General features: G+C 38.6%; 1 protein-coding gene across 4 annotated transcripts in view; it reads left to right on the top strand.

Annotated features, from left to right (window-relative positions):
• The window catches only part of LOC135196214 (5'-AMP-activated protein kinase catalytic subunit alpha-2-like), a 253,287-nt gene extending 230,040 nt beyond the window's left edge, over positions 1-23,247 (top strand). For all 4 annotated transcript variants that reach the window (XM_064222843.1, XM_064222842.1, XM_064222845.1 and 1 more), the window contains 4 exons: positions 1,961-2,038; positions 2,470-2,540; positions 2,777-2,948; positions 21,119-23,247. In XM_064222843.1, coding sequence (XP_064078913.1) covers positions 1,961-2,038; positions 2,470-2,540; positions 2,777-2,948; positions 21,119-21,216 — 419 coding nt within the window. In that variant the 3' untranslated portion in view covers positions 21,217-23,247. The remainder of the gene's footprint in view (positions 1-1,960; positions 2,039-2,469; positions 2,541-2,776; positions 2,949-21,118) is intronic.
• Positions 23,248-25,105: the final 1,858 nt, after the last annotated feature.

The raw sequence follows: 25,105 nt of genomic DNA, 5'->3' as shown, positions 1-25,105 counted from the left end.
TGGAACATGCCCCCGCATTGTTTGTGGAAAACTCGCCTATTTGCTGTATTTTTCTATGAGAAATATCCACAAATTCCTGGCTTTTTTTTATCAATTTCATCATAAAATGCACTTTTTGTGATAAAACTTTTAAAAAACCAGGTTTAAAAATTTGTAGTAGGTTTTTCTTGAGTTTTATCTAACAAAATAGGAGGTTTAAAGCATTTTTATAGGGGTTCCAACTATTCGCGGGTTCTAACTATTCACGGGGATCTGGTACGCATCCCCCGCGAATACGGGGAGACCACTGTACTTGGATATATCATCAGATCTTTTGAAAATCCTCAGTTATACAATGTAGTACATACTTTTTTGGGTTTATATGCACTTACAATGATACAGGAGTGATGAAATTAGAAGAAGGATGATTTGCAAAGCTTAAAAATGACAGAATATGGATGCTGTCTTTCCATTCTGGTCAAAAATAAAAAGGTAAAAAAAACTGAGAACAATAGCATTCAGATTAGGATTGACAAGGTCTTTAAATGCGAATGAAATAATGTATGTGAGAAATCATCAAAAGAGTGAGTGAAATACTGTATGTGAGAAATCGTGATAGCAAAATTGTCTATGTAATCGTTTATGTGAATTTATATTCACATTGCATTTGTAAACCAAGACAAGTGTCCAACCCTGTTAATGGAAAAATTGCAGGTGTTCAAAAGTGCAGATGACTTTTCAACCAAGTTGTTAACTACTCAGTTATAAGCAAAAATGAAGAAATGGAGAGGAATATTGTACTAAATTTGTAAGGCACTGGTTTCCATACTTTTAAGTATCTTCATGAAAAAAAACATACCAAGTATTTGATGATAATGAAAAAGCTGTTACCTAGTCTAAAACAGAGGATGACAAGAAAAGAAATAAAGATAAGGTTTTAGGTGAAGCCCGTGTAAAGGACATGCAAGAAGCATAACATATGAGAGACTATTTAGGTAAACCTGGTATGTAGGTAGGTAGACTATCAATTTGAGCTTGCAGTGTGATGAAGAGTAGCCTGAAGCAAAGAGTTTTGGCAGGAAGAGCCTACTACCTTTGATACATGTGAGAGACTTACGAGATTATCCAACTAATTGTAAAGATAATGACCATACAATATGTCACGATTATCTGAAATATGTTAACCCCATGGTCTTTGAGACAGTGAGTAATGTATAACTTGAATTTTTCCTCTGGCAGTTCAAGTTATTAGATCTCTTGCCTTTTTCAGAATTGACAAGTGCAGGGGGATTGTACAGACAGTTGCAACATAATAAAAATAAAAAGGGCAGGAGGGTAGATATGGAAGTAGCTGGATGCTTTGTAGTTGGAATGCTCAGAATATTGTATAAGTTATAGATGAGTAATTTGACTGCAATGGTATAAAAAAGAAAGTACACTAGGTATGGTGATGAGGGAAGTATTTTTACATTTTGAGATATGAAGGATTTTTGTTCTTGTGATCAATTTGACATTTAAAAAATTAATGATAAAACAAGCCTAGGAAATTTTTTGGTGGGTTGACACTTATTTCAAGGGGTTCTTTGTCTAGTTATGAGGACCAGTCACTTAGATGTTTGTCAACCTGATTTTTTTATGAAAAAGTGAAGATTCAGGTGTAAGTAATGCAAAATAACATTTAACCACCTTGATTTTTTGTCTGTAACCTGCAAAATGTATGAAAATATTTAAATGATCATATTTGTATAATTGATAGTTTTCCATGCTTGCAAAATAAGGGTTAAAAAATGTATGCTTGTAGATTGAGGTCTGTTTGAATACTTAAAAGGAAATCACATTAGTTTTTATAAGATTTTGGCTTCAATTTTTGCATACTAATATGTACAGTATCTTTTAAAAATTCTGTCATTTAAAATAAGGATTTATTATACTTTTTATTACTGTTAACTGCATCAGAATTAGTCCTCTTGATTTTTTACAGCTTTGCGTGAAAGGGCCCTAAGTGGAGACAGAGGAGTACCAAAAGGAACGCCAGTTAAGAGAGCAAAGTGGCATCTTGGTGAGTTGGAAAATCCTTTGATATTTGTGAAGGAATTATATCTCATTATTTTGCGCAAGTGAAAGTTCTTTGTCTATTTATATCATGAATAATAGTAATAACAAATTTGATTTTCACCTCCATACCATGAAAATAGGCATTTAAAAAATCAGTGCTTTTCTAATTACGTATATATCAAGCAAATGTTCTGCATGCGTTTTGCAGTATTTTATTTGCAAGTAGCTTTTCTATCAGCAGAGGCATAGAAGTGTTTATACTTTATTAAATGGAAAATCTTTGACATATATAATAATGTATACTTTACTAACCACACTATATGAAAAAACTGGATAAGAGTCTAAAGAGATTTAGCCACTCAAACAATGGGAATACAACCTTTTGGGACAAAAGTTGAGTCATTGTGAAGTACATTCTGATGGGTCTCTTTACAGGTATCCGTTCTCAGAGCAAACCACTTGACATAATGAGTGAAGTCTACAAAGCTATGAAGGTTCTTGGATTTGTAAGTAATTTCAGTTTTTTGCAGTTTATAAAATTTCAGCTGATTAATTTCTATGTTAAACAAAAGTTTTTGCCTTTCATGTAATTTAGACAAAATAGTTAATGTAACAGTCTAAGTATAATTTGCAGTAATTAAGATAAAAAAATACTTTAATTTTGTTGCCATATGAAAAGATAACGCCTTCATTTTATGTTGTTGTATGAAAAGATAATGCCTTTATATATCCTTTTCCGCAGGAGTGGAAGGTCGTTAACCCTTTCCATGTGCGAGTTCGACGAAAGAACCCTGTAACTTCAAACTATGTACACATGGCACTTCAACTGTACCAAGTAGATTATAAATCACACCTCTTGGATTTCAAGATAATATCAAATGATCTTAACGAAGCCTTATATAATGAAAGGAGAAGTAAGTACATTATCTTCTGTACTTCTAAATTATCATTTATGTAGTAACAAACATGTATGTTACAAATGTATAAAAAGTATCAGAAACCCTCACTAAAAATGATCCTGATCTTGTCTTTTGCTTTGTGCAGGTTTTTTTTTTTTTTTTTTTTTTTTTTTTTTTTTTTTTTACATTTGATAATGTCATCAGTGTGCAAAGGATATAAATTTGGATGACATTTATGTACGAAATTAGTAAGCGAAACGGTTAAGATAAAGTTTTGTTCTGTTAAATGATTTATGAGTGTAGTGTGGAATGTATATCTCAAAAACGAGATGAGAGATTTTTTTTGTACTCTGCAGTTTCATAATGTGTGCAGGAATGAGTTGGGTAGGACTTATCAAAATCTTTTTATATGTATCTCCCTTTTTGAAGTTACAGTTTGTGGATGTATTTAGATTTTACTAAAGTACAAAGGAAATTTAAGGATCCTTCTTGTGTAGCTTCTTCAAGTATATTATTACAACAGTACAAATTCTTTAGCTATAAAGGGATGAAGAACTTTATATTAGAGTAATGCATTTAAAAATGTGCAAGAGAGGTCTCTGTCTCCTGTAGTTGTCAGAACTTTACTTTCTTTTTAGGCCATTTTGTACACATATCCAAAATTCAAGACAATATTATTAGGCATGTGAAAGAGTGGAAAACTATAGAAAAGATTATAAATAGGTCTTCTGTTGTCAAAACTAACAATAATACTATGTGTAGAAAAAAAATATTCTTGGAGTGGCTGATATAATTGAGAGGTATAAAGATAGATACTTTTTCATGGTACAGTTAACAGATTTGAAAACACCTGTGTTATATACATCAGGTTTTATTTTTTTCTGCCATTTTTGTCATATTTTCATGTTCATATCTCCCTGGAATCCTATCTTTTCAACAAATTGTTTGAATGGTGATTGCCCACAATAATTATGAAGAATGGCTGTAGGAGGTTGTGTTCAGTATGCAAGCCTTGTTGCTGAGATGCTGTGATGTCAAACTCCATAGTAGCAAAGATATTTATCTATGTTTGATGCAGCAATAGTAGATGCTTGTTTTGCAAAAAAAAAGAAAAAAAATGAGTATGAAAAGAATACCTAAAAAAAAAATGAGTATGAAAAGAATACCTATCTATGGGTGCAAGTATTGATAGGGACAAAATATCAGATAAATTTCTTTCCAGACTGAGCAACTGTCAGTCTCTCTATTATGTATCTGTTATTTTCTCAAGAAAAGCAAGGGAAATGGAAATGTCATTAACATCTATATGTGAGTAATGACTGAAGTAGAATCTTTCCCAAGACTGCACAAATATGACAAATTTTTAATCAATTTGTATTTTTCATAGCTAACAAACCTGTGGTCTTAACAAGAGGATAACTTTCTAAGCACCAGCTGGTAACTGGTTAACACAATCAAAGATTGTAAAGCAAGGAATCTGTGAGATCTGGCAGCTCCTTCGTGTACAAGGTGATAGCTGGTCAGAGACCGTGTACCGGACCTCGTGACGCTTCAGTCTTTTCCCCAACCCAGGAATTATAATAGAGAGAGAGGTGGTCAGTAAAACGTTAAGACCTCAGGTTTGTTAGCTATGAAAAATAAAAATTTATTAAAAATTTGTCATTTGTTCATATGCAAAACAAACCTTCTTAATAATAGGATAGACTTTTACTTGGTGGGAGGTACAAATATCCTAAACTGGCTGGGGTTAACCCATCAGACCACCCTTCCTAGAAGAATGAGTTCTAAAGGTGGCTCAATGCCCATGGGAAGATAAACTGATATTCAACAACTCATGGTCTGGGTTGAAATACAATGATATATGAGCAGATTCATTGCATCTAGGGAACCAAAGAAAATTCTATGACTACCTTACTCACTTGTATCAGACCAGTCCAGTATATGACGTGTCTATTTCTCAACCCATAGGAAGAAGAAAGGAACACAGAGAGAGAGAGACATGCCAACTGACTCATTCTCTCTTCCACACAATCATCATAGGTAAGACACAAAATTGCCCCATGAAGGAAACTGGGTAAATTTACACTTGTTGGACAGCCACCACAGGGCCCAAGGAAAATGGTAGAATGAAGTGAACGTGAATTGATGCAACCAGGTACCAGCATTCAAAATTCTATGAACAAGCATTATAGGGTTCTGACAAGGCCTAGCAAGAGTTCCTGTGGGTTATTGTCTACAAAGTCATTCAAAGATGGAATGGAAAAAAAGGCAAATCTATAGTCATGCACAGAAGGATCCTGGGTCTTGGCCATGAATTCCAGGACAAACTCTGTCACCGACCCCCAACCCCTGGTATGTTTGACATAACTTTGGCCATGACGCTAGGGCCAACAGGCAAGGGCTTGAATGGAGCTCGAGTGAGACTTCTCAGGACAAGCGAAACATCCCATGCTGGATGGAGGCTTGAGTTCCCTTGGAGAACAGGTCTGCTTGAAATGCCTGAACAACAAGGAAATCTCTCAGGATGAAGAGATGTCCACGCCTTTCAGACGTAACATAAAACTTAACACTGCTCTGTGGCCCCTGATAGCAGAAACAGAAAGGCCTTTCTCATCCCTGAGGAAGGTAAAAAAATCTGCTATATGCTGAACAGAGGTTTTGAGTGGAGAGAAACCCTGTCGACGACACCAATCACAGTAGACTGCCCATTTCCCCTAATAAACTGCTGAAGAGGACTTTCTGGGGTAACTGGACGTACGTCCCGCTGCTCACTGAGAAAAACTTCTCGCACGGAAGAGATACTTGATAGTCTCCATCCGTAAAGAGAGGAATTCTATCAACTGTTGAAACATCCGTAAAGAGAGGAATTCTGTCAACTGATGAAACCTTTCAACATGAAGCTAGCAAAGAAGCTGCTGCCATGGGGAAATCTCTCTTGGAACCTCTGACAGAAGAGACAGAAGGTCTGGGAACCATTCCGCTTATGGCCACAGGGGAGCTACCAAAGTCATCCTGAGATTTCGAGAACTCATGTTCTGTTCAGAACTTGACGAATCAGGTGAAATGGAGGGAAGGCGTACACCTTGAGGTTGTCCCAAGGGTGTTGGAAGGCATCCTCTGCTAGAGGAACAGGAACTGGGACCATCGAACAATAAACTTCCATCTTTCTGTTGAAGTGAGTTGAGAAGAGATCTTGCATAGGCCTCCCCCAAACCTAAAAGAGCCTGTCCGCCACGACCTGATGTAGAGACCACTTCGTGCCCAGGATTTGGTTCTGATGACTCAGCCTGTCGGCGACCACATTCCTCTTGCTTGGAATGTACCTGGCAGAGTGCTCCACTGAGTCTTCAATTGGCCACTGGGGGTAACTTGACCATCAACAAATGGAGGTGACGAGTCACCAGACCCCATTTGATGACATAGGCGACCACCGTGGTGGTGTTGGATGTCAGAACCACCAAATGACTCTCTACCTTCTCCCGAAACACACACACACTCAAAAAAGCTGCTTTCAGCTCCAAAGCATTGATATGTACCAGCTTGTCTTCTGCACCCCAAACGCCTGACACAATGAGGTCTCCAAGATTAATGCACCAACCCGTGATGGAGGCATCTGAAATCAAGGAAGTCTGGAGGGGTAGAACGCAGAAGGATTCCCACCGAGAGATTCTGGCCATCCAACCACCAACAAAGGTTATGCTTCACCTCTTGGACAGGGGAACTCTGAAGAAGGGAATCTCCTGGCGGGGACCAGAAGTCTTTCAGTCTCCATTGCAGAGACCAAAGATGAAGACGACCATGAGGGATCAGCTTCTCCAGAGAAGACAGAATCCCCAGAAGGACCTGCCACTGGTGAGCTGGCTGTTCTGGTTGTGATAGGAACTTGCGTGCCACCAACCACAACTTCTCCAACATCTGGTCCAATGGAAAAATATTCGACGCTGCTGTATCTATAACCATACCTAGATAAAGATCTTTCTGGCTGGGAATGAGATTCGACTTCTCTAGTTTTACTATTATGCCAGCTCCTGACAAAACTGAAGAAGACAATCTCTGTCCTGCAGCAGTTCTCCTTGGAGCTTGCTAAGACCAGCCAGTAGGTGAGGTATCTTAACAGGCCATCCCTTGAGTATGAGCCCATGTCGAGACGAGGGGAAAGACCCTTGTGAACACCTGAGGGGACGTGGTCAACCCGAAGCACAGGACCTTGAATATATCTGCTCTCCCAGAGTGAAGCGAAGAAACTTCCTGGACGAAGAGTGAATAGGGATCTGGAAGTAAGCATCCTTTAAGTCTACTGACAGCAAGAAGTCGTTGTCCCTTATTGCTGATTGCTGCTAACACTGTCCACGGCGTCTCCATCTTGAATCTTGTCTTCCTGACAAAATGATTCAAGGTGGAAAGGTCGATTACCAGTCTCTAGTCACCTGTTACTTTTGGTATTAGGGAAATGAAACTGTAAAACCCTGGAGAAGGACGGTTTACTACTTCTGTCGCACCCTTGCTCAGCATTTTCAACACTTCCTTACGAAGAGCTAAGAACTTTGGGGAGTCGCAAGCATATGTCCAATTGAGAAGGGGTCTGTCAGAGAGGTGGGGGAGAGAAGTTGAATGGCAGTAGATATCCCACCTGCAGAACATCTACTACCCATTTCTCCGCTCCATAACTGCCACTTGCCCCACTGGCCGGCCAGGCATCCCCCTACTTGTGGCAATGGAGAGGGAGACATGCCCACTCTATTGACGACTCCCTCTGCTCCCTCCTCTAGAGCCCCTCCCAGGCTTGTACGGGTGTAATTGAACAGGACGTTGCTGCTTGTTAGATTGTTAAACTTAATCTGTGAGGGAGACTGAGAGACCCTCACCGAAGCAGAACCCTTAGGAGATTCAACAGGCAAAGATGATCTTTCCTGTCACTGCTGTCGCTGAGGAGGGCGTCGTGAACGTGCCTCCGACTCAGATACTTCCTCATGAACTAACCTGTCCTTAGTATCTGCCTGTCGCCAGTCAATCATATTCTCTAATTCAGTCCTCGGGAACAGAAACTGTGAATCGAGGAGAATCTAGGAGATCCCCATTTCTGAGAGCCGTTAAAGATTCAGAATCTACTGAACTCGCCACCCTGGACCGAGCTGCGTCTCTCTTGGCCACGAGGTGGTTGGCATACAAGTTCACACTACGGTGAGCCAGATGGAAGCCACTGAGTCTCTATAGATAAGGCCTCTAGTGACAACAAGGTAGGACCTTCTGACCTAACCTGCTCTAGGGTTAGATCAGACTTAAGACGGGTCACATCCGGGTTAAGGTGACAAGGGATCAAATTAACTTTATAAGTTGAGTAGTCATCGTGTGTCCGTATTTGAAAAGTCTACATGATCATAGAATAACTAAAGTCTAGCTTTACCACACGAATCTGTCATTAACTAATATACCCAATCTCATAGTCAATTATTAAAAATTCCTCACTAAAACAAAATATGATCTTTACCCACTGAATCCTCATAAATAATCCTATATCTGACAAATATACTATCAAAAACCCCCATAGTGTCTATACAGCAAAACCCCTGTACTGTTTATATAGTTAACCTCCATCAAATATAATGCCGAATACCCCTTCTATCTGACATATACCCAATAAATTCTACCTCCTGTCTATAATAGAAATGCTACGTAAAGCTTAACCCCGATTACAAATATCCCGTAGGAAAAAAAAAAAAAAATTCAACTTTTCCCATTACAAAATGTACACGGAGAGAAAAAAAACATATATAATCCAGCGCTTTTCCACATAAACACAGTACGTATCGTTACGGAATTTGCTGCCACAACATATCTCATCGACCGGAATTGACCCCTTACATTCATCCCCATGGAATGTCATAATCAATATCCCTGAAAACAGTGCAAATCTTCTAGTAATCAACTCCAAAAGGAAAAATCAGCAACCGGTCTCATCACAGCATTATCAGCATTAATCCACCTGTGAACACCTCATGCTCAAATTGCAATACAGACTTGTCTTGTCAGACTTCCAACCTCAGAAATCGTTATTCCTCCAAATGGCCCAAAAATCTTTACTGATACTATATAACCTTATTCCCCAAAAATTGTCCCTAGGACATCCACAAAGGTACCCAAATATTGTCCTCGAAAACATTAACCATTCATGATACTGCCACATGTATATAAAACTGCATAATCACCTAGTCGTGATATAAACCACAGAAAACCACAATTCAACAATTATATACCACCAAATATAACCACTGGTGAATATAAAAATACAACCCCTTCATAGTGACCCATAAAACCACAATGCAGTAGTACCACTCCCCAAGAGCCATAACATTAAAAGAACCATGATACCCCCTCTTTGGCTAGCAAAACCACAGATCAATGCCAAAAATTATAACCACAAAAATCCACCATCAAAGATTATAGCCACAAAAAAATCAGCCCCCCCTCCCAAAAAAAAAAAATCAGCCCCAATAAATCCATACCGCCAGGGACCACCACACGGGGAGAAGGAGAGGAAGACAACAATGACTCCTTACACAATCTCTTTGCAGGAGGACGGGGTGATGCAACACGCTTGCTTCCAGCCGACTTGGCAGCAAACCTATCTTTCAAAACTAGTCCAATCTCTCAAGAACCGCCTGACATAAAGCCTAAGACGAATCAGCAAGAGAAGGAGTTGACGACATGGAAGGGAGATGCAGTGAACTGAAAGCAGGGATGATGTCACAGATGAGCAAGGCAGCTCAGCAGAGGAAACGGGGAGTGACGTCACTAGTGGCGCTGACGTCATGGCTTCCCCTCGACCCAAGGAGGAAGCAGATGCCACAGGCGGAGGGATACAAAATAGCTGACCCTGTGGCATCACCAGCGGCGCTGATGCCACAGCTTCCCTCTTAACTCGAAGACAACAAGCGTCACTGGTGGAGCAATACAATATGGCTGACCCTGGCTACCAACAAAGACGAGGCCAGGAGGTTGAGGGAAAGCTTGGGTAGCCTGAGGAGAGGGGAGGCAAGCATCCAAGAAGTGCATCAGCAAACCCTCCAAGGAGGGAGAATCCCATAGCCCAAGTGACCCCCAGAGCACCGCCATTTTGGGAGCCTCCGACTGAAGTGAAAGAAACTGATGAAAAAGCCTCCTCCCTCTCAGGAAGTAAATTAACTCCCGAGGAAGAGGTGGCAACATTACATAAGAAATCAACCCGAGGGCCTCCCGATACTTCCAATGGTGAATTAATGGAAGAAAAGGAATGAGCCAGGTAAAAGGCCGAGAGAGGGCAACCACAACTCTCCCCCAGCCGGTTAATGACCACTTTTCACCCGATATATGCACTTGTTGCCAGATCTCACAAGATTCCTTGCTTTCCATCTGCAATTTAACCGGATCCAGCTAGGTGCTAGAAAATTATCCCATTGTTAAGACTGGAGGTTTGTTCGTGTATGAACAACTCCTATTGTTTGGCTCAGTTTAACATAACCTTGTTGCATTTAGTTTGAAAGCCTGAGCAAGGGATCTAAAGTAGATCTAGTTTTCCTAAAGCCAAACTGGAATGGAGAAAGCAATTTATTTGTTTCTAAGTGCCATACAAGTCTGGTGTTAATCATCTTTTCCACCAGCATACAAACACAAATGGTGAGAGCTATTGGTCTGTAGCTGCTGGGTAAAGAAGGATCCTTGTTTGGTTTCTTCATAGGGATGATTAATGATAATTTCCAGCTCTTAGGAATAATATCTGTTTCCCAGATTTGATTTATTATATCTAGATTCATAAAGTATTTTATCTTCACCAGGGGTTATTGGTTTGGTATTGTGCAAGGCATCTTTGAGTTCCTGCAGTGTAAATTTTGCATTATATGGTTCAAAATTAGTTTCACTTAAATCAGGAGAAATCTGGGCATTTCTAATATATTGGAACTCTTGAGAATAGTTCTCAAGATATTCATGAGAAATGTTCTCATTTTTCTCCAACCCTATCTGGTTGGGTAATTTGGTCACCTTTTATCAGAAGGGTAGGCAGATGTTCAGGGACAAACTTGCCATTTAGTTATTAAATTTTCTTCCAAATAATTTTTGATAGTGCTTTTGAGCTATTTTATGTGGTACATCCATGACTCTTTTTGCCTTTTTAAAATATTTATTTTGCTTGGCCACAGCACATTGATAAATAACTTTGGCTGTGCGGTTCCACTCCTCTTATACTTTGTATAACATTTTCTAGTGATCTTTCTCATAGTATTGCAGGATTTGTTCCACCAAGGAACTGCTGGTCTAGAGAGGGCTTTCCTTTTGTTGTTGGAATAGAGGCAATTGTGCTGTTGATGTTAGTGTCATTAAAATAATTAAATGCTTCTGAAATGGATGGAAATGATTTTACATTCTTCTCCATGAGAGCAGACTTGCTAAATTTTTTCCAGTCCGCTTCATCTACCTTCCATTTAGGAGATGACTCAGATGGGTCATTCTTAACCAATTTTACATGAATTGGGAAATGGTCACTCCCATTTGGATATTCATTAACTGACCATTCATAATCAATATTAAATACTAGATGAGCAAATGCTCAGGTCAATTGCAGAGCAGATATTGGAGAAGATATTATGATACGTCATGGCTCCATTATTAAGGAGAATGATATTAGATCATCCATAATACCCTCCAATATTCTACCCTTTGCATCAGCCATGTTCCCACCCCAAATGGGGTTGTGAGCCTTAAAATCTCCGAGGAGGAGGAATGGAGTAGGAAGCCGATTGATCAGTAAATTAATGTCAACACATATAAGTGAAACCCAAATCAGGAGGAAGGTAGATGGAGCAGATTGTAATTTGCTCGTCTAAAATGAAAGTTACTGCTACAGCTTGGAGAGGAGTATAAATTGATAGCAAGGAGTGTTGCAACGACTTATGTGCAGTAATTGTGTTACCTCCCTTATCTCTATCTTTTATTGGTGGTGGAAAATTATATACAGGCAGTCCCCGGGTTACGACGGGGGTTTTGTTGTTAAGACGCGTCGTAACCCGAAAATCGTCGTAAGCCGGAACGACGTTGTTGAAAACATTTCCACAGGGAAAATTTCAATAATTTGCCATTTTTCTGAGGGCCGTATCTCTAAAATTATCACTAATTTACTTTTTTCATGTGCAACACTGTGTATTCACAAATTACTGTATATTTTCATTAAAATACAAGAGAGAGAGAGAGAGAGAGAGAGAGAGAGAGAGAGAGAGAGAGAGAGAGAGAGAGCATTGCAACTTGTAGCACCAGCATGGTATAAAGGAGGTTTATATTTGTTTAAATAACTGAAATTATCAATAAACATTTTACATGCTAGTACCATAAAAATTCTTTCATCTCGGTAAAAGAGAGAGAGAGAGAGAGAGAGAGAGAGTCTCTCTCTGTTCTCTCAAAAAATACTTAAAACACTTCCAGCGAAAGAGAGGGAGGGAGTTACCACTATGACACATTATTATCTTGTGTGGCAAAAGAGAGAGAGAGAGAGAGAGAGAGAGAGAGAGAGAGAGAGAGAGAGAGAGAGAGAGAGAGAGTTAACCTTAATTAAAAGTGACATGGATAGATTAGTATTGTATTTCTTTAAAATACTATCACATATGAATTTTGTAATTACAGTTATTATTATTATTATTATTATTTGAAAGTATTAAAAACAAATAGTACAAGTACATAAAAAATCTCGAGTCTCAGTAAATGAGAGAGAGAGAGAGAGAGAGAGATGAGGATGAGAGAAGAGAGAGAGACGAGAGAGAGAGAAGAGAGAGAGGAGAGAGAGAGATGAGAGAGTGGGGGGGGGGGGGAATTTCATGAGCACTTCCCCCTCCTGGCTATCACAGAACTTGATATATCTGACAGTTTTAGTACCTGGAGTTAGAAAAAGGTTACTGAGAGAAGACTGGGATTTCCTTCATTTTTCCATAATTTTATAAATATATAAGCTAAAATCTTACTAATTCACTATGGTATTTTCTTTAGTGAATTGATATTATTGATGTATAAATTAATATTAATATTTGAAAATAGTAAATCATTTATTTATCATACAAAAAAAACATACATCTTTGTAGTAGAGAGAGAGAGAGAGAGAGAGAGAGAGAATTATTATTTTTATTATGTGATATCATTTTAACTTATTAAACTTACTAATACAGTATTAATCAAAATTAATATTTGAAAATTAGTAAATCATTTTTGTATTATAAAAATGTATTTAGTCATGAAAATAAACATTAAATTACACTAATCAGTGATTATCTTCGTTGGAAAATACAGAAAGTGAAATAATGTTTCAATGATATTTTGCTGTTTTGTATTAAAGGATATGTATACTGTTTGAGAATGCGTTCCTTATCCTTGACTATGGTTACCATACAGTTTAATAGCGTAAATTAATTTATGCGCCCTCCGCTCAGAAACTAGTTCTGCGTATGAGGTATCGTTAAAAAGCATAAAAAACCGTCGTAACCTTGGAATTTGCGTTGTAATCTAACCAAAAACTTAGTTTTGTTAATTATGTATACTGGAAACAAGGAATGATTTTTTCATTATTTGCGCTTTTGAACTGTTATAAACTGCGCATCCCAAGCTAGTGTATTCATTCGGTCGGAAACTAGTTCCGCATATGAGGCGTCACTAAAAAAATTAAAAAAATACGACATAAAAAGTGTCGAAAATCATCATAACCTCAAAATTTTTGTTGTAATCTAACCAAAAACTTATTTTTATTAATATACTGTGCTAAACTATAAAGGATTCTTATCATAGTATGCATTTTTAAAAGCGTCGTTAACTCGGAGCGTCGGAAGCGTCAGCGTTGTAACCTCGGAACAAGCGTTGTAACCCAGGGCGGATTTTTCAATGAATATTTAAGAAAAAGCGTCGTAACCTCGGAACGTCGTAAGCCGGGAACCGCCTGTATACTGTAATTTAATCCAGGATTATATTGTGTTCTTCCAAGCTTAGTTTCCTGGAGACACACAATGCCTGGGTTATGGTCTTGGAGCAGCACCTTCAGCTCTGCTTCAAGCCTGAGACCACTACAGTTCCAGTGTAGTATTGATGTAAAAACTATTTTTTGGGCTTGGCAGAAGGCTCTTTAGATGGAAGCCTTCTCATTTACTCTCTTCTGTTTATGAGCATTATCAAGTGATAATTTTGAAAGGATGGGTCTTGACAGGTTTGGTTTATTTGTTAATTTACTAGTGACATGTTTCCCTTTCTAGTCAAATTGTTTGAATTCAAGCTTGGGTTCTTGCATTGAGCTTAGTACTTTGTATCTATTACTAAGTGATGGAAGTTTAGTTAGATTTGATGGAGGAGAAGATGAGGGGAATGTCTTCTCTTTGGTGCTTTTGCTTCTCGGTCACATTGTCTCAGGCAGAGATGCAGCCTGAGACAATTCCAAGTTGGTTGGTTTGAGTGCCATCATATCCTGCTTAGAGGTGTGCTCTAGCCTCAACAGGGTGAGCACCTGGCCCAGCCCACAGGGGTTGATGCACCTGCTACATTAGAGGGTATTGCCACTGCACCCCTTGTGGTAGATAGGGGTAGTGGCTTAAGAACTTGAGCATAGCTTTTAGGTTATTGTCCTAATTGTCTTTTTTACAAAACCAATACAGTCAAACCACAGTTTTCGTAAGCCTCTTTTTGTACGTTTCGTTTTTTATAGACTATGAAATTTTGTCTCGGTTATTGTATGTTTCCTTGGGTTTTCATACACTTGAAAATGCTCCATCCGGGGCCCAACATGTGACCGGGCCTTTTATCAAGCAGAGGCTGGTTTGAAGAATTCAGAAAACGAATGGTCATACATAATATGCTTACTTCAGGAATTAAGGACATGTTTGCAAAGTGGAATGATGTAAAAATTTTTGTGGAGCATTATCATCACAATTAAGAAGCTGTAAGCCAATGTCTCCAACATGGTTAATGACAATGCCTTGTTTAACTTTAGGCAAATTTTAAAGAAACGGCAGAAACAAAATGTCTCTGGACAGTTTTGTTGTGCGACGGGTCCAGTAACTCTCAAGCTGGCCGTAGTGCCAATAAAAAACGAAGAGGGGAAGTAACCTCAGATAGTGCCAGTAAAAAACGAAGAGAAGTAACCCCAAGATAGGTCCTTGATACCCTAAGTCCTTCTCCATTTCCATATGGTAACAGGTGTTTTCCATAAAGATAAAGAGTGAAGTTAAATGTTCATTTATTCATTTCATTAGTCATTTTTATTTATTTCTGCATGTATAACTGTGTTTAATATTTTTGGGGGGCTGGAACGCATTAACCGTATTTACATTATTCCATATGGGAACTGCTGTTTTGGTTTTCATGTGTTTTGGATTTCATGGGAGGTTCTGGAACAGATTATGTACAAAAAACCAAGGTTCTACGGCTTACATGCTCTGCATTGGCTTTATTTAGTGCAGACAGTTCAAATTTATATGTTTAATTTTTTTTTTTTATATTGGATTTATGTTCCAGTTGACAATTCACACATTTTGCTTTTCTATTACATTCATCATCATGATGGACACCAGAGTAATGTATACATATTTTTAGCATTATCACAGTTTTTTCATAAGTGGCCAGACTTAAAACAATGATAGCACTGGAAGGGGCAGATGCACTCATACCCTTTCATTTTCATATATAACATGAGAAGGTACTTCAGAGTCTACAAAGGTTAAAATGATCATGTTGGCAATAGTTGCCTTTTCCACTCTCCAAACTGAAGTGGAGCTCATTTGTAGAATTTCTTCTTTCATGTCATATAGGTCTTTATCAAATAGTATTCCTTTCCCATAACTAAAGTTCAAGTGGGGTTTGATCTTTTTTTAATGTCCAACAAGGTCAGCATATATGCTTGGGTTGTGGACTTAGCATAAATAAAAATGGTGTTCTTCCCAAATTGAGAAATATCACTGCTCTAGATTCCTCCCACATTTTTTCTGAAGAAACCTGCAAAATTTGTAGTAGTTTTAATTTTCCTCCTTGGCTGAGGCTACCAGCCACATAGGAGGTTTAGGTTTAAGAGTTGTTACTTGTGCAATCTGCTTTCTCTGGTTTATCTTGAGCCCGTTTATATGACAAATAAATGTCCAAGTCTTTGAGGACTTTAAGGCTCCTTGTACTGTAGCTTGACTGAGTATGGCACTTATCATACTACTAGCCTTTAGTTTAGAACCTCATCATGGCTACTAAAGGTAACCCAAGCTTCCCATTTAGTTTCACTATCAATAATTTATTAAGTCCTTCCTGATTTCTGCAACAGTTCCAAAATATTTCAAAGCTGTCAAGATCATTATCATAATCACAACTGACTGGTAAAGTCTTCAATATGGAGCATTCTCAAATTTTTCACACAACCTAGCTGTGTTAAAGATTTTAACTTTGGGTAAAGATTTCTTAGAGAAGTCCGTGTCATTGCTTGAAGACGTCATCAATGAAGCATGGCTAGAGGGTCCAGAGAGGGGGGTCAGGGTGTTTGGTATTACTGCTTTTTATCAATTTATTTTTGGAGAAGTCATCAACATTTTGAAACTCAAAGGTGGGTACATAGGTCTTCATCTGTGCCAGAAGAGCACCATCATAGGGGCCAGGGGTACTCAAATCCTTACAACAGCTAGTCAAAGATGTGAGGGGAGGAAAAAAAAAAACCTGAAAACCTTAAAAAGGTTTTATCAGTCTTTCATGGAGTTTATTCTTCCACCACTGGCACAAGTGAGAAACAGACTCCCAAATGTTTGCGTTCCTACCCTACCCCACAGGAGATGGCACAAAATGATGTGGCCCATGTGTAAGCCAAACCCACTTGATAGGACTGAGAGTATTACAAGATTACAATCTTCCCCACCCTAATCACATTATGGGCAAACCGGATAGAATGCCGCGAGTCCTATCCCCAGAACCAGACCCCCTGGAATCCATGGTCCAGTCCTGCAGAATAGTTCCACCTGATAACTCTCGGGTCCGAATATTATCGGGCAGTTCATGGTCCCACCACAGTTCCCACTACATACTCAGCTTCCGATATAAACCTAATCCCAGATAAATCTATTCCTTTGTTCATATGCGAAGCAAACCTTTGGTCTTAACAATAGGATAACTTTCCAAGCACCAGCTGGTAACTGGTTAAAACAATCCAAGATTGTAAAACAAGGAATCTGTGGATAACTGGTAAGAGACCGCATACCAGATCTCATGAAGCTCCAGTCGAAACCTTAACCGCCTCAAAGGGAGTAGATGCTATCGCGTTTGCTCTCCGTCCAAGCCAGTTGTTTTGTGCCCATGTTCTTTCTTTGTGTGTTATGTGTTTGTTTCAGTTATTATGGCTTCCTCTGAGTCTTCACGGCCTCGTCAACGCATGTGCCCGGGAATGTAGGGTTTTCCATGCTCAAGGTTTCTATGTCTATAGATCCTTATATGACATGCAGTAGGTGCAGAGCCAATTATTGTACTGTTAAGAATCCCTGCCTGGAATGTCGTTCCTGGCGCAAGTCGCAGTGGAGGGTGTTTTATAAGAAAGGGAACATCACAGTTTCGACTCTTCCTTCTTGGGCTTCTGGGGCGAGGTTTACTTCGTCTCGTCTGCTCCCTCTCCCATGATCGCTCTCCCTGTGGCTAGTTCTAGTGTTCCCGTGTTGCCTTCTTTTTCCTCCATTGATTTGTCAATGGAAGTATTGGGAGTCCCACAGGGTAATGTTATGCTTAATGTGGCCCCCTCTCCCTCGGGTTCCATTTATCTTCCCGAGAGGGATTAGGCTACACCATCCAATTCCTTAATTTCAGGTTCAGAGTCATCCAAGATGGTGGCGGTTTGGGCGTTGCTTGGGCTACGGGGTTCACCTACCTTGGATGGACTGCTGTCGCATTTCTTGGAGGCTCGTAGTCCATCGACTGGCGCTGGTCATAGAGATGTCGCGACATCACTCCCAGCTCCCTCTCAGCCTATGATGGTACAGTTGTCCTCCTCCTTCCTGCGGCCTTCCTCTAAAAAATTTGAAGCCTTGATGGAACCTCTGCCGATAAGGCTGTCCTGCACGTCTTGTCTGTCTACCCCAGTTGCTGGAACTGTAGGGCTGTCTTCTTGGGGCTGGTCTAACAGAGGGTGACTGTATGAAAGATTGGGAGCCTTGACGAAACCTCTGCTACAAAAGCTGTCTTGTAAATCTTGTATGTCTACCCCAGTTGCTGGAACTGTAGGACCATCTAACAAAGTTCAACAGTATAAAGCATTTTGCATCTTCTCTCCTGCAGACACTGCCCGAACCAGATGCTCTTGATGAAAATACCCAGACACACTGTCTGATGAGATTGGTTTTGTGCTACACAGAGAGGAGAGACTCACTGTTCTTTTCAACAGTACATTAGCCCACAAATATACCATAGTTTTGTCATGTACTTAATGCTTAAAAAGAGGGAAGAACTAAACATTTAAAGTCCTTCATTACCAACCATGAATCTTTGGAGACAGTCCTTTCAGAGATAGTCCTTTCAATAGTTTTAACAAAATGCCCATGGACAATTGTCAAGCCAAGATGCAGCTCGCAATGTAATTTGGTGTTAATTCAAAAGTCACCATCTTTTGCTCTGGTGAATTTCGAGCCTATATGCCGTATCCAATGATGTGTTTCCAGACTACCAGGATAGTGTGTCATTCACTATGCTAGGAAGAGAAGCTAGTTTTTCCATATATGATATTTTGCTTGTCATGTTAGAGGAGGCTGCAGTTTCGGAGACCTGGAGGCAACTAGGAAACCTTGTTCTCCCACGATTTTAATTTATTTTCTTTACTACTTCACCATCTTGATTAATGGTTGGCAGATGGACTGCTTGATTTCTGGAGTGGTATCGGCAAAATCCTTGGTTACCTGTCTCAGGTTCTTGGTATTTTGATATTTTCCGTATCATATGGATAAGATTGACGAACTTAACTCCTCCTTGTGTCACTCCTTGTGGCTAAAGTCCAATGGACTTAATTTTGTAAACACCCTGACAATCCAGTTCTTTCCTGATCACCCCCTCTATTCCATTGACCAAGTGTCTTGGCTCCAGCGTCTCTGTGTGAGAGTGTCAGGTGATCTCTACTGTCTGCAGGCCATGATGAATGGTAAAAGGGGGCATGAGACCTATCATGGTTGCCCCATGGATGGGACCATGCCCATGTACAAGACCTTCTGTTCCTGTAACATAGGTCTGGTATCCTGTAGTGATCATACTCTTGGTCCTCATCCGTGTCCCAACTCCAGGAATGGTGAAGGAACTGTGCCTGTATGTCTTTGGCTTCATGGTCTGTTTGCTGGCGTTGCTGCCCCGATGCAAGTCCTTGTTGGTGGCACGGGGAATAGGGTACTGCCAGAACGAGTGGGACAGGGAATGTCAGACCATGTGGAATGTGGAGGGCCAGCCTGGAGCCCCCATGCCACGTCATGCTTCAAGAGGATGTGTGGGAGGTGTCTACAGATTGTGTGGGACTGGGAGTGCCTGCTCGGTGCCCGGATCTGCAAGGCAACATCTGATGTTTCTCTCTTGAGCCGTCCATCTGTGAGAGAGGTACCATGCTGAATCATGCCTCAGGAATGTGACTGGAAAGTGTCCCGAGAAGTGATTGACAGGTGCCTGGACTATTGACATGAGGGATGTTTCTTCTTCCTGTGTTCTTCGCGTCTTGAGGAAGCAATGTGCCAAGTCACACTTCTGGAACTTCCTGGAACTTGATTGAGAGAACCTCTCAGCCAGGTGTTGACTGGTCGTCTTGTTTTCAGGTGAAAAATCTGTTTGATGGCGTTTCGTAGATTCTGCAGCCTGTTTGAAGGAGGAGTCTGGCTCGGTAAATAGCTCTCCCTCTTTTCTTTTGCTATCCACTGAGCCCTGGTTTCAGGGCAGGCAGGGGCCACTGTCATCCCTACCCATGCTCATCTATTTTCTTTGCTGTGCTACCCATCGCACCAGAAGAACTTGTCCGATATCTCCTGTTGAATATTTTTCTGTCGAGGGGAAGCAACAGACAGAAAGTCTTACCCCGGGCCATGATGGGTAACAGAGAAGGAGCGGTAACAGAGATGGAGCAAAGACAGCGGGATGGAGATACAGGTAATGGAGGGAGTCTATGTAGATTTCTTTTCCCCCTCTTTTTGAACTTTTCTCTTCGCATTCACTATGAGCCAATGTTCAAGCACATTCATGTCCTCTAAACTATGTAAAAAGCACACTGAATGTGGGTTGGCAGAAACTGGCGACAAGAACTACCCACAAACCTTCCTTTTACCCGTGATCCCCATGCACCAACGAAAATTGGTTTTCAGTGTTCATTCATGGTGGGGGGAAAAATCTGAAATTGGAACAATACACAGACATGTTTCTGCACTCAGAAACTACACAAACCTGAAGGCAGCTCTGCCTGATACAGAGATATGTAAACAGCTATTTGATCAAGAAAAACTGATAAAACTACCTTCTCTTTAAAGAGATAAACTCACGAAAGTAATAAATGACAGTTTGTAACTTGAAACATTGGTTTAGGGAAGTCAAGCAGAAAAAATGAAGTCCAACAGTGTAACAAGTATATGAGAATTTACAATATGCAGAGCTATGATAGTGACTGACTTCAGTGGAAAGAAATGTTCCACCAGTGAAATATAGCATCCATCTGCCAAGATAATGTACTTAAAAATGTGCAATTTTTTTCCCTGAAGAATTAGTGATGGGTAGGTTCATGAGGGGGAAGAATCTTTTCCAATGCAAAGACCAGCCAGCAAGTGATGTCTGTTAATGCATTTTGTACCAAGATGTTGGGATAACACAGAATAAAATGAAAGAAATTATTATTTGGGCAGAGGTCCAATAATTTCCTCCATTTTATTCTGTTAATCATAGCATCTGGTACAAAATGTATTAACAGAGATCACCTGCTGGTCTTTGCATTGGAAAAGAGAGAGAGAGAGAAAATAGAGAGCTGAAAATTATTTGCTACCTACAGACCTGTTACTTATTACAAATTTTGTCAAAATAGAGGGAGAAAAAGACTGCCTGCTAAGAGTGCTAAGTGCTTAATCTAATAGATGTAGAGTTAGTGGATTAAGATCTATTAGGACATTAGTTTGGTGTACCACTAAACCATGTGTCTTATAAATTTTAATACCATTTTTTTTTTCCAGGTACTCCAGCTGAGGAAGAAGGTCTTGTTACCACAAGTCACCATGTAATGGAATTCTTTGAAATGTGTGCAGCTTTAATTACAGAACTAGCACGTTAGATTTTTGTAGAGTATATGGGCAAATAAGTGTTCATACATATCTAAGCTTTGATTTCTTACTTCTTCAAATGGCTTCAGCAATACATCTGTATTAGCAATAATTTTTTTTCATTCACCTTACTTGGCTTTTGCCTTTGAAGGCAAGCCTTGTTTAGTTATATCAACTATATAATGTGATAGACTAATTATACAAAAATTTTGTAATCATTATATCTTGTGATATACTGTGTAAGTGCTTTATTGTATAGTGGAGCTGGTCTTGTATTTCAAAAAAGTATACATATTAAACCTATTTTATTGGGGTTTTATACAAAGTGCCATTTATCTGGTTAACTACACCTATTAAACTTTATATAATTACTTATATTACAAATATAATACAAATCAAATTTTCTCTTTTAAAATGTGGAACTCATGAAAACCCTTTTCAACTTGTGTTGTGAACTAACAAAAATGACAAAGAATGGTATTTATGATTGACAACACAATTTTGCACCTTGTAAATTACTCTAAATTTCAGAAACTTTCTTGTTCCTAACATCAGAGATAAGGTAGTTCTTGCAAAAATAAAAAATTGTGAACATGCATTATTATGGAACAAAAATTAAACACAAAATTATGTGAACATGCATTATTATGGAACACAAAAAGTAAACACAGAATCTCTTCACATCTCTTGTGAGGAACTATCGCAGTTATGACAGAAATAACCTCAATTTGAGTTTTAAAAGTTCCAAAAATGTGTCATAAAATGTTTAGTATGGGAAAATATTACAAAAATGAAAAAAAAACTGCATTATCCCAATGTGTGATAAATGTTAATACATCTTAAAAAGTCAGTATTTTTCATGTATTGAATTCCCACTTGTGTTTAAGTGAATTTTGTACTACTCTAAGCTCTATTGGTTTGTAAGAGATCCTTTATGCTCTACATATTTTGGTCTTGGTTCTAATTAGCAGTGCTAACAAATATAAAGTCTTTCTTACTTTAGAAAAGTTGAGTCCCATGTAGATTTTAATTAATTTTACAAACTTTATGGTGAGAATTTGGGTTTTTCTTTGTTTACTTTGCTCTTCCTAATGTAAATATATATGCACCTTGTGCTATGTTTTGTTACTTAACTGTACTACAGTTATTTTTCTTCTTTCCAGCTGTCATTTCCCTACTAAACAAACAATGTTCTGTAAATATATATACAATAGTGATGTACATCTGTAACTACTACTGTACAAATACCTAGTACATTGCATGTATATCCCACAAAATGTAAATAAAAAATTATAAATACAGTATATATTATTATTTAATTCTAAATAAAACTTTTATAAAGTATTTTAAATTTGTTAAATTTGAAATAATTATGTTCCTAATTATGACAGTGGAGCAAGGTATACAACAAACCTACCAACACAGTTCAGTGAACATTCTTGAAAGGCCTAATACTAGAGTTTTAATTTTTGTAATGATAAGTAAGGAAGTGCAGGAAAAAGAAGAAAAGCATATATATGACCTTTTTGTAGAGTAAAAAAAAAAAAACAAATTTTAACTGCAAGAAAAAAGTAGAGTATATGGCATAAGGGACATTGGTAGAGTAAAATTTTGTTAGAAACTGCAGGAAATCTGAAAAACATATGATAAAAGCAACAATTTTAGAGTAAAACCCAAATTTTAACAATTTTAACTAAAGAAAATGGTAGAGTAAAAACCAAATTTTAACTGCAAGAAAAAAAGTAATACATGGTAAAAGTGACAGCACAAATTTTAATAGCAAAATAAAGTGCATGATAAAAAGGACATTGCAAATTTTAACTGCAATATAAATTACATGATAAAAAGGACATTGCAAATTTTAACTGCAAGATAAAAAAAGTATATAAGAGGGGCATTGCAAGTTTTAACTGAAGTATAAAGTACATGATAAAAAGGACATTGCAAATTTTAACAAGTATAAAGTACATGATAAAAAGGACATTGCAAATTTTAACTGAAGTATAAAGTACATGATAAAAAGGATATTGCAAATTTTAACCCAAGATAAAAAAAAGTGCATGATAAAAGGGACATGGCAAATTTTATCTGCAATATAAAGTACATGATAAAAAGGACATTGCAAATTTTAACAGCAATATAAAAAAGTATAGTTAAAAGGGACACTGCAAATGTTAACTGCAAGATAAAAAAAATACATGGTAAAAGGGACGGTGCATATTTTAACTGCAAGAAGAAAAAGTATATGGTAAAAGGGACACAGGTAGAGTAAAAATAAAATTTTAAAACAAATCTCATAAAATAACAAATTAATTTTTTCATTGGATAAGTCAAATGTTACTTACATTAACATATCTTATTTAACATACCCAGGGATTAGGTCAATATTTAACAATATATTCAGTAAATATTCATAATATATAAATAAGATTCCTAGTATGTTGAATATTATTAATCAAAACTGTATTTTTAAGTCATTTTCCCCTTGCATTCTTCAGTGTGATCTCTTCAGATAACTTAAATGCAATCTGAACATTGTCTTGGTGCAGTCACTGCAAAAAATATCTTGAGTGTACATGAATAAATTAAATATAATGCAGTTTTTATGAAAACAGGCAGATTTCTCTACAGTCAAGACTCAACTGGGAGTGAGAAGTGCTAAAGTCAGCAAGGAATCTGAATTATCAAAGTTAATTTGTTCAAATAACTGATGATTCTCAACATCTGTTAACAGCTTCTGATTTATTAAAGCTTTCCACAACCCAGCAGAACAGTATTTCTTTTTCCCTCCATTAAATAAAATTCATGTATGTAGTATGAATAATATACTCCTGTACTGTACAATACAGTATAAGGGAGGACATTAAGTGGATATAGCCAATAAAATTTCACTTCTGAATCCGGGATATCTATGGGAATAGTCTTCTGTTTTACATGAGTCAGATACTTAAAATGAGAATCTTGCCTCTCCCATGCAGCAGTCATGTATTGAAGGGACCCTAATAGGGTCCACTTGTCCCATCTGAAGTGCCTGTATCTTCTAGGGAGTAGTGATTTATCCTGAACTTTATACTGTGAGGCAGTGATTATATGGAGGAGTAATGATGGAAGTTTATATTTGACAATGTCTCCAAGGGTTGCCCGAGAGAGAGAGAATAAATGGGAGTGGTTGAATGGCGGTCGTAAGCGTGTCTGTTGTGGCGCTCTGTTGGGTATATCAGCGGCAGGAGTGTGTTATAAGAGTCGTAAGCAGTAAGGCATTCGGTGAAGTCACAGAGTTGAGTTTGGCAGCAGTCTTGTCCATTGATGGCCAGTTGATGTGTTATTTGATTGATTTTGGTGTTGCAAAGTAGTTGTGTGTGTGTGTCTGTCTGGTTGTGGTGAGGTTGGTAGTGCATTTCGGTGTCTGTGGGTGGTGGTTGGGGCAGTGTTGGTGTTAGTGGGTTGTTGTGCTGGGATAAGTCGTGTGGTTGTCGTGTTCTTTCGGGCTGTTGGCGTTCGTCAGCTCAGTGATTTGTCGGGTTGTTAAGTTGTTGTGAGGTTGTGGTTCTCGGTTGGTTGATTTGTGTTGTGATTATCGGCGGTGGTTGTGTCTCGGCTAGCCTATATCCAGCGGACAGCACAGGCTAGCCCTGAGTATCTGGAGCCTGAGGTGAGTGAGTACGTATTTGTGTTTTGTGTCCAGTATATGGTTAAACCAATTGTCCTGCCGGTAAAAAGTAACGTATAGGGGAAAGTGTGGCTGTGGGAAATTTGGTCAGCTTGTACGATTAACGTGACTGTGGGGAGTTAGCTTGCTTTTATCACTTAGCTTTGATTTCGCCACAGACATTTTTGGTGCCCGAACTCGTGACTGTTGGTTGAATTGAATTGAATTTATAAAATTTGTGGCCATTTGCC

The sequence above is a fragment of the Macrobrachium nipponense genome, chromosome 17, assembly GCF_015104395.2.
Source record: "Macrobrachium nipponense isolate FS-2020 chromosome 17, ASM1510439v2, whole genome shotgun sequence".
In the NCBI taxonomy this organism is placed as follows: Eukaryota; Metazoa; Arthropoda; class Malacostraca; order Decapoda; family Palaemonidae; genus Macrobrachium; species Macrobrachium nipponense.
Note: the sequence above shows the minus strand (reverse complement) of the source record. Positions and strands in the feature narration are given on the sequence as shown.